The 18,684-nt window shown below is 30.4% G+C and overlaps 1 protein-coding gene across 2 annotated transcripts; it reads left to right on the forward strand.

Moving 5' to 3' along the window:
- Positions 1–2,853: 2,853 nt before the first annotated feature.
- Positions 2,854–9,685, forward strand: LOC127119899 (rop guanine nucleotide exchange factor 14). 2 transcript variants are annotated; one of them, XM_051050265.1, is made up of 8 exons: positions 2,854–3,055; positions 3,684–3,801; positions 7,144–7,536; positions 7,695–7,849; positions 7,939–8,013; positions 8,234–8,503; positions 8,643–8,990; positions 9,075–9,685. In XM_051050265.1, the coding sequence occupies exons 2-8, from the start codon at positions 3,729–3,731 to the stop codon at positions 9,432–9,434; spliced, it is 1,674 nt and encodes a 557-aa protein (XP_050906222.1). In that variant the 5' UTR covers positions 2,854–3,055; positions 3,684–3,728; the 3' UTR covers positions 9,435–9,685. The 2 variants fall into 2 exon arrangements, with proteins under 2 accessions (XP_050906222.1, XP_050906221.1); XM_051050264.1 differs by having other exon boundaries at positions 2,856–3,055; positions 3,677–3,801.
- The last annotated feature ends 8,999 nt before the right edge of the window (positions 9,686–18,684 follow it).

Below are 18,684 nucleotides of genomic sequence, written 5' to 3' on the forward strand. Positions count from 1 at the left end.
AAGGATGAAAAGATTAGAAGAATTCAAAAGATAGTTACGATGTACAACGACAATGGAGAAAGTCGTTTTGGGGACTTAGTTAAAACTGACAGAGATGTTCGCATTATGATGGACAATTCTGAGGAAATTATTCTGATGGTTGTAGTCGCATAGTTATATTGTTTAGTCTTTATATTTGTTTGTCTTATTGTTTAATTGTTGGTTAAATTATTGTTTAGTTGTTGTTGTTGTGACTGAATGCTATGATATTTATGAAATGAATGTTGTTTTCAATATAAAGTAAAATGGTTACATATAAAATTATGTTGTTGTGCTTGGTCTAACATTGGGACAATTTGTATAATTGTGTCCAGGCTGACGATATGAACTACATAATCTCACAAATTTGTTTGCAGTATCCATTTCGGTTCAAATACACGTGCAGTTAGGGCAACCCTTTTTCTTTCTTTGCATTTTTTCATTGTATCAGACTATCTCCCCTTGATATGCGGGCCAATAATCCTCTTTTACTACTACCGAAAAGCTATTGTTGTAAATATTGCGTATGTTTCTGACTTTGAAAATGACAGATAGTAAGTTGGAAGAGTCATGTCGAGCCTTTAAACATGCCGCTATGACATGGGAGCAAGGCATACGAAAGACTTGGAACTTTTGACAGTCTCATCAACCTCTATCTAGTTCCACTCGATAAAATCCCCCGACCTCCTTTTATTGTGATTCATTGCCTCATCTACACTGAACCAACCTTTATGACGATTAAACACTATGACCACATGTGTGTTAGCTTTGACGGCTTCCTCCTTAATGAATTTCATTGAAGTATCACTTAGCAACTGTCCCGATTGTAACACTGAACTCCATTTTGAACTTCTGATCTCAAACAATGACCTTAACCTAAAATAAGTTGCTCTCACCAAAGTGGTTATAAGTATGTTTTTTCAGATGCCTTTGAAGACATATTTCATTGATTTCACGAGATTTATTGTCATGTGGCCCCATCGTTAATCATTGTCGTATTGCCCTGGTCCACTTCTCCAATGGAATATTGTTGATCCACCTTACTGCATATGTATTTGTCAATCTGATATCTTCGCGGTAGTGTTTGAAGGTAAGACTGTTAATGGCAAAGTTAACCAAAATAACGCAATATGCGAAGAATTGTTGGGTGCCCCTTTGTGTGAAGACACAACTAGGGGTCAAGGTATTAATCTAAAATATCTTAAACAATACTATTCAAGCTTAACATTAACCGAATATTCAATTAAGTATGAAAAAATACTTAAAGCTCAGTGTTATATTATGATTCTATTTGCTAATTTTTTATTTCCTAAAACTACTTGTAATACGGTAAATATTATGTATTTACAGTTGTTAAGAAACATAAATAAAATATGAACATATAGTTAATGTTTTGCTGTTTTGTCCCATCTATATAGTTCTTTGTGTAAAAATGCATAAAATGATACTTGTTCGTTTTATTCTTGCGCCTTTTTGCTACAAGCATTGGGTTGGTCGAGAATGCCGTCACTCGCCCCGGTCAACGAGAAGCCATTCACATTTCCTTTCGCAACAAAGTAAGTTTATTTTATTTTATTTCTACGAATTGATTACTTTATACTACAATTACTTGAGAAAAAATGATTGAAAATTTGTTACATATGCCAGGACCCTCGCACCAACCACTTTTGCCTCAAATCAATACCAGGAGACCCTAAACATCTCAGGAAAATCGTGGGAGATCTTGAAGGCAAACGAATGCGCAAGAATGTGGAACTGGAAGGTGTTACGATTATCCGAGTCATTGATTTTCTATTTAATTGTTATATAATTCAGTTTTATGGAATAATATTATAAATTATTTTTAACTTTTTATTTTATTTCAAATTTTTTTATTATTAAAATAATTAAAAATTAAAAATAAACATAAACAAAACAATAGTCAGTATCTATGACACATACTTCTATAAGATGCATGCATGTAGGGGTGGCAAAACGGGCTTGGCCCGCTGGGCATGCCCGTTTTGCCCGCACTTTTGTGCGGGGCAGGCCAAGGATTTAGACCCTCACCCTCAAATGTGTCCGCCCCGCCCCGCCCCGTTTTTTTCGCGGGCTTTTGCGGGCACGTGTATTTACATAAATTTTTGCATTTTTAGACTTAAAGAGTGCAGTCCCCGCGGGCTTTCCCCGCCCCGCCCTCACTTTTTTGCGGGGCGGGTCTAAGTTTTACGCCCACATCCTCAACTATGACCGCCCCGTCCCGTCCCTTTTTTTGCGGGCTTTTGCGGGACGGATCTAAACGGGGCGTGCATGCCCGTTTGCCACCCCTAACTACATGCATGTGCCACTTGCAGTGACATTATTAGTGTGTGAATTTAAAATTATAATACTTTTTATTTGAAAGATAATTAATTTGATAAATTATATTAGTTATTTTAAAATTTAATTTAAAAATGTTGTTTATTTTTTTAAAAAATTATGTGTTTTTAGGTCAATTGTTAAAAATTCAAACATTAGATAAAAACAACTTTTCAACTTTTAAAATATTGATTAGACAACTTTTAAGTTTAGAAAATTTTCTAAACATAAATGTCATAATTTTCCTTTTAAAAGAGGGAAATCAACAATTTAAAATCTCTCAGTGTAATTCCTAAAAAGAAACTTAGATTGACAAGTAGCATTATTTAGCTAAGTGGCAGCTGATGTAGAATGACGAGTAACCACAATTTCAAAATTGAATTCCAAAAACTTCATTAATACACATTAAACTACCAACTGCTACTGATATTAATAGCCCACTAACCCAATATGGCCCACTTTACCAATCCCTCCATCAATCTTAACCGTCCAAAGAGAATCATCTTCATCCTGCTTCAACGGTCCATGTTCCGTTACTGTACACAGGAGCCTCCTTCATCTCTCATTTCTTAAATCCATTCCTCCTTATTTTCCTCTTCTCAACTCTCTCTCTCTCTCTCTCTCTCAAAAAGCGCCATTGCTAACTGCTTAAGCTTGCCATCTCCATTGAACTTTCCACCCGAAAGCAATGCCATCTGAGGTATGTTCAGTTCAATTTCCTTCGTTTTCATCTTCGAACTTCAATTTAATTTTGTTAAACTTTTTCTAAAAATTGAAAGTTCTAATCTCCTTTTGATCTTTTCATACTTTTTTTTGACACAATTTTTTTCATGCTTATTCTCTCTTTTTGACTGAAATTTTCTCAATACTCATTTTCTTATAATATTTTTTTTCTTCAATTTTTAAAAATATAAAAATCACACAGTGGAATCTGCGTGACCTAGTGGATTTTTTACTGTTCTGATTCCAGACTCACTTTCTGAGTTTTGACCACCTTTTCATAAAGTTACCATAATTAATACCTTTTGCTCACTCCACTCTACACTTTTACTTTTTTACCCCCTATATAATTAATACACTTTTTCCTATTAATATGGTGTTTAGCGTCAATTGGTGATTAATATTAATATTAATCTGAGTGTGACATTTTCTCTTAAATTATAGATGTAAATTGAAATTAATGCTTAGGAATACTGTAAACGTGACATGGTTTCTTCAGTAGACATTAATTTCAATTTTTTTTTTATAATGTATGGGCATTATATTTTATTGAAAATTATTTAGAAATGATATAAATATTTTGAAAACATGGTTGGTGAAGGGTTCAGAGTAAGAGTTATTGAAGCCACTGAACATTTGTTAAAGTGAAAGGGATGTATAAGATGAAGAAAGGACTAGGTTGCTGCACCAGGGGAAGGAAAATTAGCATTGATCATGATCAAGAAAGTAAGTTCATACTTTTAAACTTGTGTATATATATATTTATTATTTTTATAATTGTTATTGTTTTTTACTCAATAATAATTATTGTTACTGTCATCGTTGTTGGTGTTGATCTATTTATTTTCTAAAAGAAACATTAATTTATCTTTGGTTACAAAGTCTTTGTTTGAAAAACAAGGACACATAGTTAATTAATAAAGATGGTGTAACGTTCAATTTGAAAAAGAGTTCTACTTCAATCTTCCAAACTCTTTGTCAAAAAAAAGTCTTCCTAACTTTTGTCTATGAATTTTAAGTAATTACAAACTTTAAAAGTATTATGAAAAGTTGTCTATGAATTTTAAGTAATTACAAACTTTAAAAGTATTATGAAAAGTGACAGTGGTATTAAATATATAAAATTGTATTTTTTCTTTTTCTTCTTGGAATTCATCCTTTAAAGTGGGATGTCTTAGGTTATCCGCGGGTTGGAATACCATTTGATCTAATCTAATGTCCATACACAACTATCAACTGAATTGACGGAACATAAAAATTGTGTTATTTATAGACAATTATTTTTATAATTAATAATATAATAATAATTTTTACAATTAATAATCTCTATAATAAAAGTGAAAAAATAAATTTGTATTTAATAATTATAAATTTAATAAGAGTATTGTTGAAAAGAAATCATTGATACACATGAATGTTTATAAATGATCTTATAAAAATGATTATATATATATATATATATATATATATATATATATATATATATATATATATATATATATATATATATATATATATATATATATATATATATATATATATATATATATATATATATATATAAGAGTTTTATAATTAGGAATAGAAGTACTAGTATATAAGCTTGTAAGTATTTAAATTTAAATGTTTCACTATAGTATGTACCAAAAAATAATAATTTCACTATAGAGATTTGGCAGGCCTAGTTCGGAATATATGATGCTACTTGTATTTATTTTGGCTACTTTCTCTATAATTAGATTTGAATTTGAAATTCATAGCTACTTAAACCTCTCTATATTTCTAATGATACATTATTTGTAAGTATGAGCAAGTCCTTTATTGTAGGAGACATTTGTACCTGTCTCACAGTCCTAGCTCACGAGTTATAAATGCATCTTAAAGACTTTTGAACCTTCACTATTGTTTTCTACAACATAGTAACGGTCTCGACATAAATGACATTTAAATTTGTGAAAGACTTCGCTAAACAATGTAATCATCTTTTAATGATATCCACAAAAGACTCCTTACAATGAAAGTAATTGGTGGCCAATGGATGTAACATTGTGGTCCATGAAAAGCACTTCCACACTTTCAAATTTCATATACTAACCAATTATCACCATGATCATCTTACATATATACTATATACTCGTATGTACTAGGCTATAATTTAGGTCAAACAAGTAGAAGGGTGATTGTGTTTCCATGTTTCAAGTCTCAATTTGAGAAAATAGAAGGGAACAAATCAAGTGTAGGTTATTATGTTTCAACTTTCAATCTGAAATCCATTGACCGACATCTGAAATCGGTGGACCATGAGTGTTTTTATTGGGCATAACTACTACCCATTTCACTCCATGGCCCTCCTCATAGATATACTCACAGAATGAACTTAATGCCTTCATTGTGTTGTGGGGTACTTAGTACCTTCACTGCCCATATCTTCTAAATTTTAAGGAAACTACCTTTTTTGTCCTTCTATTCAGAAAACTTCTAAATTTTTATAGACATTTTCGAAACTTACAATTTGTTCAAAACTCGCTTCCAAATGACATCTAACACTCTAACCTCATGTATCTAAGAGAATGAGGTGGTAAGAGTCTCTTTTAAAGAGAATGTAACTTTAATTTTTCTTACTATTTGGTCTTTTGTGGTGCTTTGTAATCTCCTCTTGGCTCTCTTGTCCTTTGTTATTTTTTAATTATTATTTTTAATATTACTAGTATTAGTATATTTATTTCAAGGATTGAACTAGATACAATCATTGTTCTAACCTGTCATAGTCTCGGAAGCTTCTATATTGCATTCAAGTATTTGTCCTAGAAAACGTAGGTGATTGGTATTTGTATAAACACCTTTAGTTCACTCTTTTTATGAAGATATAAAAAACATATAAGTTATTTTTTTTGACAAAGTAAAAAAAAGTTATTATAAGCTCATGGAACTTTAAACTACTTTAATATTGTGATTTCATAGAGTACTTTAAATTACTTTAATATTGTGATTATATAAACAACATATTAACAACAATTAACGAATTTTTTTATCAAAGTAATAGTTTTGCAAAAAATATTTCCTAAATAACCAAAATTTCTCATTAATTCCTAAAGTGCTTATGTTTCAAATAAATTTTTTTGACAATGTAGAGCCCATGTCAATCCAATTGCCTCCTAAGCATGTATCTAATTGGGTTGGCTAGACCTATAGAAAGGTTTATAAGAGTCGTCAATTGAATTGACATGTGTTCTGCATTGTTAATTTTTTTATTTGAAACATGGATATGGGAATTAGTGGGGAAACTTGATTATTTAGAATTTGTTTTTGAAAAACTTAGTTATTTTGATTAAAAATTAACAATTAACTTGTTAATTATTATGCGATATTAATAAAGTATTATGTGAATTCCAGCAATAATAACATATTTCTTGTCAGTATATCTTGCAATAGTTACATTAATATGTCATGATAATCTGCAATTTCAGAGATATACTTGACATTGTTTGGTAGCCGTATAGTAAAACTTTATACCAACTATGAAGTAAGCGATATCCGTGACAGAGATGTGATGGAATCTCAATTATTCACTTTTGACCATTTGTGACATATTTATATTTTTTCTTCCTTACTACTATTCAAATTCTCGAGTACTTTTTAAAATGAGTCTAGTTGAGCTATCTTCCAATAACAATGCAGAAAAAATTGATTTCAGAAAGCTTATATTCTTTTACCTAAATAATATATCAAATAATTGTGTACTAAGGTACTAAAGTTGCTTGTTTTTAGGCAACCAAAAAATCATTATGGTTTTAATTAAATGTTAACCATGATGTTTAGTCATATGCTATTTTTGGATGTTTGCCTGCCTGCATAGCTTATTTGTCCAACAGCAGAGAGAATATATTCTTGCATTGTTTTAGTATTGACAGCCAGGTTTCATTTCATTTTCTGGTTAGTTTTTTTTGGTGTAAGGTTTCATTTTTGTAGACTATATTTAGTTATATGTACTAATATTATTATATTTAAGTATAACCCTTTATGAAAAATCATATTTTTTTTATGAATTTATATAATGGAATCTTTCAGGAATCATGACATATAAGGGTCTTGAGAGTTGCATTCTAAATAACCAGTCTTATGAAGAGGAGAGCAGAACTAGTAGAGGTGATGGAGGCATAACTGATTCATTTGATGAAGATGACTCAAGTTGTTCTTCAAGCAAGGATGCTTTTGGATCATTCTCTTCAAAATGTTTAACAATGAAAAGGGATGATGAACAAGGTCTTGAAGAATGGGAACTCTCGGAAAGTCCTCAACAATTTTATGTTAAAGAGAAACCTTCTTATGCAATCCAACATTCTGATATTGAAGCCATGAAGGAAAAGTTTTCAAAGCTATTACTTGGTGAAGATGTTACAGGAGGAACTAAGGGCATCACTACCGCTTTGGCACTGTCTAATGCCATCACAAACCTAGCAGGTATATGCTCTTTCCCATTTTATACTATCATTTCTTGTTTCATTTCATGAAATTAATTATAACTTTTATATGATACCCTTTTCTTCTTGCGATAAATAGTCAAGGATATTATTGACAAAATAGTAGTTAAGGTATGTGCTTAAAATGATGATATGCAGTTACTGTTTTTGGTGAGCTGTGGAAATTGGAACCTTTATCTGAAGAAAGGAAGTGCAAATGGCGAAGAGAATTGGATTGGTTACTGTCTCCTACTAACTATATGGTGGAGCTTGTTCCGGCTAAGCAAAACAATGCTAATGGCCGGATCTTTGAGGTACCTTTCATATCAGCTTGGTAGAAAAAGAATAAACTATTTTATACATCATCTTGCCGCTAAATAAGAGTTTTTTTTTCTTGGAACAGATCATGACACCGAAAGCCCGAGCAGACATTCACATGAATCTTCCGGCACTCCAGAAATTGGACTCTATGCTTATCGTACGTCATCTTTTTACTACATCAACAATGATCTTGAACATCTTTTTTTTTCCCCTCAAATTTATCTGTTCTAAGAAAAGTCTTCCTTAGCGACTCGTAGCATAATTTCAAACTCTATTTTCTGTCATTTTTTTCTCCATGTATATGCAATTTTGCACAAGATCTTTACTAGTAACATTTTAGGCTACTACATCTTATTCAGATTATTTGTTGTTGACAGGAGGCACTTGATTCAATGGTGAAAACCGAATTTTGGTATGCAGAGGGAGGAAGCCAGACCGAAGGGAGAGACACGAGTGAGCGGCATAGTAAAAGATGGTGGCTTCCATCACCTCAGGTGCCAAAAACTGGCCTTTCTGACACCGAAAGAAAGCGTCTGGTTCATCAAGGAAGGGTGGTACGTCAAGTATTCAAGGCTGCCAAATCTATCAATGAAAATGTGTTGCTTGAAATGCCGGTGCCAACCGTTATTAAAGATGCACTTTCAAAGGTAATATAGTTTTGTAATGTTGAATAACTAAAAGGAAATTAAATTCTAATGCTTTAAAGGTTATTTAACTACACTTAATATGTGATTTGGTTCTTAATTAATGAGTTAAATTGATCTTTTATATGTTTGTATATTGCAGTCAGGAAAGGCAAACCTTGGACAAGAACTGCACAAGGTTTTGACAACTGAATCAAGTTGTGGCGATGACATTCTTAAATCTCTGAATTTGAAATCTGAACATACGGCCCTCGAGACCATTAATAAACTGGAAGCTGTTATATTTTCATTGAAAGAGAGAACTACGGAACAAGTCACCGGAAAATCACCCGTTCGAACGTCGTGGTCATTTGTGAAGGGCCCTTTGTCAGAAGTTGATAAAATAGAGTTATTATTGGACCGCGCCGAAACACTATTACAGTTGCTTAAAATCAGATACCCCAACCTTCCTCAAACATTTCTCGATGCTGCTAAAGTACAATACGGCAAGGTAAGCTTTTGTAGTTTATAGTATGATGCATGCATTCGACAAATTATTCTGACTAAAGATAACATATTGCATATTTTTTTGTAGGATATTGGACATTCGATTTTGGAAGCTTATTCCAGAGTTCTTGGAAATTTAGCATTCAGCATATCATCTAGAATAGGAGATATATTGCAAGAGGATTCTCTAAGCAATTCTGATTCACTAAGTTCATCTCCCGGAACAAATATCTCTGAAACTTGGATGACGGATTCACATATTAGGCAATCCTTACTTCAAAAGATGAACAAAGCAGATGGACAATGTTGTGACAGTACTTCAGATTTAGAACATGAATCTCTTGATGCCAAATCCAATGATGTAATAGCAGCTACACCAAGCAGGAGTAGTGTTTGGTGCATCAGTAGAGAAGCTTGTGCAAGTTTGTCTACTCCAAATTCTCCATAGAGGGTTATTTATTTATTTTTGATATTAGATTTGTAAATGTTATTTATATTATTGTATCGCGGGTTTGAATATATAGAAGCAAACTGATCCGTTTGCCTTCTCATATTTTTTTAATTTTAGGATCTGATAATATGTTAGACATGAATTTCTTCATTGCCGATGAAGAGAAAATGTTGGAGAAAATGAAAGTTAGAAACGGAAATAGAGAAGCAAACTGAGTATTATTATCAAAATCATATATTGATTAATTACTCTGAACTCTTAGTAGTTGTGTTAGAAATGCTTAAACTTGTGCTCCAAGCAATCAAAACACAAATGATTAACCTCAATATTTCAAACAATCTCTTCAAACATATGTATTTATTATTCATGCATTTTGCAGAACTCTTCAAACAAAAACAAAGGAATTGGCCTGTTGAATTGATTGAAGCTTCACCTGATTTATATGTACAACTTCAGACCAGTAAATGATTTTATGGAAATTCAAAAAGACACCATTAATATTTATTTCAGAATGGTGAGGTGCACTCAATACATTAATTGGCCTGTTGTAGGCCTACCACGAGGCTTTCTGAAATGATTTTGCATTTGTTTTTGCTGAAAACACATGGAACAATTTTGCACCTTCATTTCAACTACAATGAGAAGTCTTAACGAAACGGAAATACATGACAAAGGAATGGAGATAAATATAGAAGAAGTATCAACTCTCACGTTATTGAATTAGAAAATTGTAGAAGAAGTATTTTCACATATTTTAAATTTGTAATTTACAATGAAATGAGAGAATAAACTAGCTTATATATATATATATAGATGAATTTAAATATAATGAACTTATTTAACGAGCCTTATACTAATAAAATAAAATAACTATTAATGTAATATTTTCAACACTCTTTCTCGAGTTTGTGAATAGATATTAATAATTTCAAGTTTACGAGTTTGTAAATAGATATTAATAATTCCAAATTTATAAGTTGGTTGAATCATTCAGTTGGTATATCCTTTGCTAACACATCTGTCCATTGATCTGCCTAAAAGGTATGTAGGTTGTACTTATCAATTTATTATCCAACTTTTCTTTAATGAAGTGTTGGTAAATCTCAACGTATTTGTCCATGTCATATTAAACAAGATTATGAATAATAATAATGACTGGTTTATTGTCACAAAACAACTTCATAAGACATTCATATTGTATCTTCAAATCTTCAAACACTTGTTTCATCTATGATATTTCATCCGTCTCAAAATAAAAGTCATATTTGTTACTTTAAAAAATGTAATAAATGAAAGGGAGAGATTACAAAGCTAGAGAATAATAAATATAGAGTATAATAAATAGAGTATAAAGTTAAAAATGTCATTGTATCTTCAACTCTTAACTCTTAGTAATTTTACCAAATCATTCTTGTCATCTATTAGTGTATTTTAATTATTATTAATACAAAGGGAGAGAATAATAAATATAGAGTATTAATTTGAGAGTATAATTGGAAGATAAAAGTAAAAAATACATTGGGAACTATATGAGTGATAGTTCTTTTAGGACAAATCATTTTTCCAAATTTGACATGTATTTTGGGACGGAGGATGATAACTCATTTGGTGTGAGATATTTAAGCCTCTTATACTTGAACTTTAGAGTAAATTGGAGCTTAAGTTATTTATTTATGTTTTATGTTACTTTAGTTAATTTAGGATAAAACACACTAAATGCTCTCTTTTATCAATTTTATGTGTTTTGTATTTGTGCATAATTAACTCTTGAGACGAGTTCTATCACAACAAGAATCCTTGAACACCATCGAATAGACCTTGAGCCAGAAATTGCTGGTATGAGTTCTCAACTTCAGTGCTAATGCTGACGTGGTAGAGATTTGAGAAGAAAATATGACTGAGTTGGAGAAGATGAATGGATAAGGATGAAATGCTAGAAGACAAATTCTGAAAAGCTATCAAGACCTACTGCTTCTGCTCTTGCTACAACATTGCCACAATCTCATGTTGTCTCCCATGTGCAATGTACTATCATAGTACAACATAAAGGAATATGCTTTATTCTCTGGGTTTAAGTTAATGAATAATTGTAATGGTCTAAGAACCAAATAAAGAGACATTATGAAGTTGGAAAACCTCTATAAATAGAGATGCAATGCAATGAAGAAATATATTATTAAATTTGGAAAAAAATATGCATAAGAGAAATTTAGGAATACAAAGAGTTTCGACGCGACTGTGGTCTTCTCAGATTGAAGGGAATAATGTTGGGAGGCGTGACGGAAGACGCCGTTTGCTCATCAATAAATTGCAAGTGATTGAAGTGTCATCCTTAGGTTTATCATTTCGATCTTCTTGTTTAAGAATGTGTAACTTCAGATCTTTATGTATTGTGTTTATTTTGCTCATTATGAGTTAAACTTGCTTTATTGAATAATGTGAAGTTTAATGAATTAGTAATTTTTTGAATGTTATGAATGAGTTGTCTTGATATATTTTACTCATGTGAATTTATGCCATATATTTATTCCTTTTTCTGGCCTCCTTGGGAGTAAATACAAGTTGGTTGATGATTGAGAGCTCTTTTAACAAGTGGAACTTATAAGTAGACATGATTAAAAATAGTACGGTAAACATATTCACTAGATTAGTCAATTTAGAGATAAATGACTACAACCATAGGAGAAATCATAAGTTTAACTAGACATGATTTAATGTTATTGTGAGACCCTAAGAGTTGTTCCCTTAATTTAATGCATATGCTTCGATGTTATAGACATACACCACTAGATCACTTTCTGCCTCATATGTCATGAAAGAACATATCCGACTCATACATTAGATGAATTCTTTAAATGGATTAGTATCTAACATATTCTTTCACATCGTATTAATCCTTAACTATCTTCTCTATTTTTCTACTTTCTTAACCACGTGATACACACCATTATTTTATTACCTTTACTCATGTTTACTTTTCAACTTCCTGCATAAAAATCATTATGCTTAATACAATCTCTATGAGATCGATATTCTTTCTTATCACTTGATATTACTTTGACTATGTATACTTGCACGTACAAAAATTAGTCATCAAGTTTTTGGCGCTGTTGCGGGGAATTATTTCATTAATATTTTGATTTTTCATTAAAGTTTATAAAATTTACATTTGAGTATTTGATCTTTTATGTCTTTCAGTGACACGACAGGTGTGCGAGAGCGATGCATGCACATGCTGATCTATCCAGAATGAAGGTTAGACAAACCACTATTTTGGCTGTACAACTGACTGAAATACACAACATGCTAAAGTTATTTATGAAGCCACTTGTTGTGACATTTGTTGCACCACTGAATGTCATGGCATATGACATTGATTTTTCTTGTGGAGAATGGAAGAATCACCATAGTTTTTCTCCTAATGAAAGTTTGACAACTAATAGAACCAACATGTTGGAGTCTATTTTGAAAACTTTTATGAAAGAAACAAAGTTACTATTTCAAGCTCAAAGGGGCAATATAAAAAATTTGGAGACTGATATTGGGTAAATCACTACTAGTCTAAACTCATGGGAGTATGAGGAACCAACGCCAACTGATATGTCAGAAGAAGATATTTCAAAAGCTCAAACAGAACAACCCATTACTGTCATACAAATTGTTAATTTCTCAAATCCAGATTTGAAGAAGGGGAAGTCTTCTGTCACGTCACTTCCAACTATAGATATATCATATGATGTGCCCGAATCTGGAGCATCAATAAATGTTTCTTTAGTCTAATAATTTACACCATGACACATTTGTGGTCATATAACTTCAAGTTATTCTAATAATATATTTGTCGAGTGTGTTTTTATAAATTTATTTGTCTTAATGTATCTTTTGATCCCTTAACTTAATTTATTGTTTCATTTTAGTCTCTTAACTAATAAATATTCATATTTAGTCTCTCAAATACCACTCTATTAAATTTTGAGAAAAAAACTTTAAGTTGTGCATATGTGGTAATATAGATGGAATTATGTAATCTGACATGGATTTTGACATGGATTTTTTTGTTTATTTTGTAGTTATTATTTTTTGTAAAATGATTGAACCACTTTGAACCTTAGTATCATTCATTTAATTTCATTGGTAATCAAACACAAAAATGCGAGGAGAAGAGAAGACGAATACAACATCAAACTTTATATTCCTAGAAGATTTTAGTGAGATGGTTCTATTTTATGATGATTTAGGAACAAATAGGATGAAAAACATTGCATTGATGACTAAGAATGTGCATTTATTCGTTCTTCATCGACTTTCACAATCTAAATTAATTGAAGAGTCAATCCTTTCCCTTGAATATAATGTTGTACGGTCCAATAAAAAAGAAGTCAACTGTGTGGAAGACACTAATGTGTAAGAGGAAAATTGTGAGGGAGGGGATAATGTGAAAAAGGACAAAAGGGGTTGTCATGCTGTCATGCAATTTCATGCATGAAGGATCAAATTTTGGAAATTGAAGATTTTGTGTCTAACTGCATCCAAAGGGACTACTATGAAGCTTGATATGCAGCAATTATTTATCGTGTCAATGGTAAAACTCTGTGGACAAAATCAAAGTTTTTTGATCTACAGTTACCATCCATAAAAAGGCAATATGGGAGACCTAAGAAGAAAATAAATATGGAGAAATCGTGAAAGATGAGACACAACCGAAGCATGCAAATTTTGGAATCAAGTGCAGTAGGTGGCACATGGATGGACACGACAAGGCTATATGCAAAATGCCAATGCATTTGACATAAGAGTAATCTTAGATTAACACAAGTCAAGCATCATGAAACGAGTCTAAACCACAAGGTCAGACATCACCAATTAAGTCTGCACCACCACTCTCTTCAACTCAGCCAATTCCAAAGAAGAAAAGAAGATTTCAAAAAGGGACAAAACCTATTTCCAGTCAACCATAATTGTGTTTATCTTTTGTGTACATCTTTTGTAGTAGTGTTTGTATACACCTTTTATAGTTGTGTCTTTGTACACCTTATGCTATTTTGGAACATGTTGATGCCATTTTGAATCAAAGAATGTAAGAAGATTTCGGTTTAATGCTATTAAATTCAAGATTATGTTGCAATGAAAAGTCTATTATGTTAATACAAAATATTATGAAATTATAATTTTCTAAATAATAGGTTATGGTCTGGTAAAATATAATGAAATTTTGGTTCAGTCACTTTAATCACAGTTTGATTTCTGTTATACTCCCTTAACTAACTATAAAGTTTCAATTTAGTAGCTTATCTAAATTTCCGATGCACTATTTTGACTTTTTCCATGATATCATGCCACATCATCACAACTTTATGTTTTTTCTCAATATTTATAAGAAAGGATTAATTTGACTAACGAAATTGTGTTTAAAAGACTAATATGTAACATTTATTGAAAAATGGACTAAATTGAAATCTTAAATTAAGTTAAGAGATCCTCTGACTAATTAAGTCAATTTATATTTTATAAAATTTCTTAGGTTTTATCTTTCTATTATTTTTATATTCCTTTTTCATTATAACAAAATAAATTAATAAAATTCAAATGTGTATACCACTTTAAGGATATGGGTTCTTTCGATCCCAGTGTCAAACACTTTATATTAAAGACAATATTTTAACTTTAAATATTTTAAAAAATAAAAAAAAAGTTGTAGTATTTAACAACGGATCACACAACCTTTAAATAAGAAATAACACATTTTCAAAAGTGTAGCATAAAGAAATAACTAAAAGTTATGTTATTCCCCGCGTCATAAACCGTGGCTTAATAAACGACGTTTATGTTATGCCCACATTTCAAACCGTAGCATAAAGTAAATAACCGCAGTCTATTATCCCTTTAAGCGATGTGTTTAAAGCGCTGTCTTTTCTTCCATGGCCTAAACTCACATGTTGTTATGCAGTAACATTTTTCTATAAAGAGCATTATTGATTTTTTCTCCCGTGACTACCACTTGCCAACCATCACTACACTAAATTCGGGCTTTAACAACTTTTTTTTTGTGAAAGCCTTGTTTAATAAATACAGAGAAAATCAACAACACTTATATTATTAAAAGGTGTTGTTGATATTTAAATAAAAATAAATTTGCGTGAATATATTTTAATGAACTTACAACGTTTTATATAAAAGTATTGCAAACATGTTAAAAAAAAGTTAAAAAAGTATACATTGTTATAGGGCATTTGTAAAAAAAAGATGTGTTGATTTTCATCACAATTAAAAAAAAATACATTGTAATATTTTTAAAATAAAAGTAATGTTTTTATTTTATTTTTGTGAAACCACTATATATTGAAGAAAAGCAAAAGATACAAAGAGAGGGGAATAGATAGGACAAAATTCCTAATCAAAAGAAAGTGAATCTAAAGTTAGGCATGCCCAACTTGTTAGCAACAAAAGTAGGGCCAAACCTAGGAGGCATAACATTGAGATAATGAAAACCTATCAAATTGATACATTCCTTGTCCAACAAGTCAACATAAGCATTGGCTTCTCTGAAGGTATGAGCGGCAAAGAAGTTCATACTTCCTATGAGGATTCACACCATCTGTTTCTTAGCTTCCAAGAAACTAAAGAATGGACCTTGAAAGCAAGAACCACTAAAGCTAAGTCAATCTCCAACCATAAATTGTGCCTATGATTGAAATGTTTATTTTATTTGGAGTTACAAAATAAAACCCTTAATCAGAGAGGATCTAACACGTAACTGAGTACCATCTTTAATATTTCTTAATCTTTCTCATTTGAAACATCATCCTCTTCCCATTTTTATATGTTTTTGATTTATCTCCCTACCTCTCACAATATAGATTATGTTATATGGTGAAGTTCATATATTTTTATAAAAACGTGGTTGGTATTTACAAGTAAAGTAAAATATTATAAGTATATTTTAAGGACTTTAGGGCACTTGTATAAAAAAAATGTTGTAATCCTATTAAATAAATTTAACATCTCTTTTGAAAATAAGTGTTATCAACTTCAGATTAATTAGACAAATTGTGGTTTAGTCCCTTTAATTTGGGTTCTCACTTATTTTAGCCATATATTATGAGTGTTTTATAGCTGAAAGGGTGTGGAAAGGAAATGGCCACCATAAGTTTTTTTACCATGTTATTATGAACGCTAAAAATCATTACCTATATTTCGATTTCACAACATATAATCTCTTTAGCCATTTATTTCGATTATAATTAGGCCAGTATTAGTGCCAAACAATTAATCTAGTAATCTATTACAGACAAATAAAAAAACATAACTGCATATTAACAACGAATTATTATGAAAGTGAAATGTGAAATTTGACCACTCCGAAGGAGTAATTCGAAAATCTTACGTATAAAAAGTTGTTAAATTAGGTAATAATTTTTGACGCCAAAACGAATCATATATTTGTAATTCTAATATATTAATTTATATATTTATTTTATATATAATTTGTAAATACAAAAGTTGTTAATCTCATATTCAACTTCTCTCTTTTTCAAATTCTTATTTTCTTTTTGTTTGTTTTTCATTTGTTTTAATATGATGTGATAATTGATTAGTTCTACCTTATACATGTTATTATCTCTTTCTACAACACTTCTTTTATATAATTATAAGCATCTCTTAATTACTTCTCAAAGCATATAGACATATTTATTCATTCACTTCTCAACTCATTTAAACATATATTCTTTTAATTTCATATTTTCCATTAAATATATCCTAATAACTACCAAATTATATAACTCTCTTATTTACATTATTTTTATTTTCAACATTATTTAAGGATGACAAATATTTGCAATTTAATGAGGTATGAGTTTGTTAGAGATATTGTTGCTTTTATAAACTTATGTACAAATTTATATTGTCTATTCTCAAGGTTGTCTAATTGATCTAGAGTTGATAACATAATTTGTAAAAAGTTATTCCATTTTTTTTGAGATTGAGAGACAAGAAAAAAAAGAATTTTCCTAATATCCTTGATGAGAAAATCAATAGTTGTCTTTATTGATGAATTTCTAGTTATCTATACGTAAAAGTAAACAAATTTTCTTTCTTTTTTAACCAAAATATTTGTGGTTGTTTTGTCATATTTTTGTGTATAGAAATTGTGTATATATTGGCATAGATAGGTGATTGCTAATAAGAATATTTTTTTTCAAAATTTGGATACATAAATGTTTAAGAGGCAATGAAGAAAGAGATGGATGGTAAAATAGATTAAATCAAGATTTCTGAGATAAAGCACGTCTTACCATATCAGGTAGTCATGATGCATGTTGTATGTTGTAGCAAAACAATGTATATGAAAAAGAAACAAGAGCTTATTATTATAAAATTTATTCATAACAATATCTACCATACATCATTGTTTAGTGTTGTGTTTATAAAAAATCACATTCATAACATTGTTTTGAAATAGTACTCCCTCCGATCTCATATGTAAGCAAAATAAAATAAAATTTGGAGTCTCAAATATAAGCAAAAATTAATTACAATGGTTACAATTAAATATACCATTCCAATTTTACCCTCAAATTTAGTTTTTCAATATTCATGTTTATTCCTATAATAACTCCACTTTTTACACTTCCAAAAGAGCATTTATTCTGAAACGTTGCATTTGTTATCATTGGCTTTTGAAAAGTCATATCCTATTATAAATGGTGCAGTTAAATGGATGGATGGTGCTATGTTGCATTCCATCATTTCATGATCAATATATGGAGTGTTTAGATCAATATTAAGAGGCATTTTTATGAGAACCAAAAGATAATGATACAGGAAATGTAAAATTTTGGCTATGAAAATGAGAACCAAAAGCTTTAGTATTTATAGAACTCACTATGAAAATGTTAAATTTCTACAGGGCGGGACCATGGAAATTTAGGCGGGTGGAGAATACAGTAAATGGACTAAGAAGTGTTGTTTTTAGGCGGGACAAATTTCTACTGGAAATTTTAGTAAGAGTAAGTGGAATATATAACCACTAAATGACTAACCATTAAATGGTATTAATAAAAATTGACTAACCATTAAATGGTTATAATAAAAATATTAATTTATTTCTAAATTAATAAATAAGGGTAAATATGGAAAAAATGTATATTTTCCATTACTTAAATGAATATATAGCCACTTTCTTAAAGGGTGAGTTTTTTTTTTTTTTTTGCTTACATATGAGACCGGAGGGAGTATGTATGTAATT

This window comes from Lathyrus oleraceus, chromosome 2, assembly GCF_024323335.1.
Source record: "Lathyrus oleraceus cultivar Zhongwan6 chromosome 2, CAAS_Psat_ZW6_1.0, whole genome shotgun sequence".
NCBI lineage: Eukaryota > Viridiplantae > Streptophyta > Magnoliopsida > Fabales > Fabaceae > Lathyrus > Lathyrus oleraceus.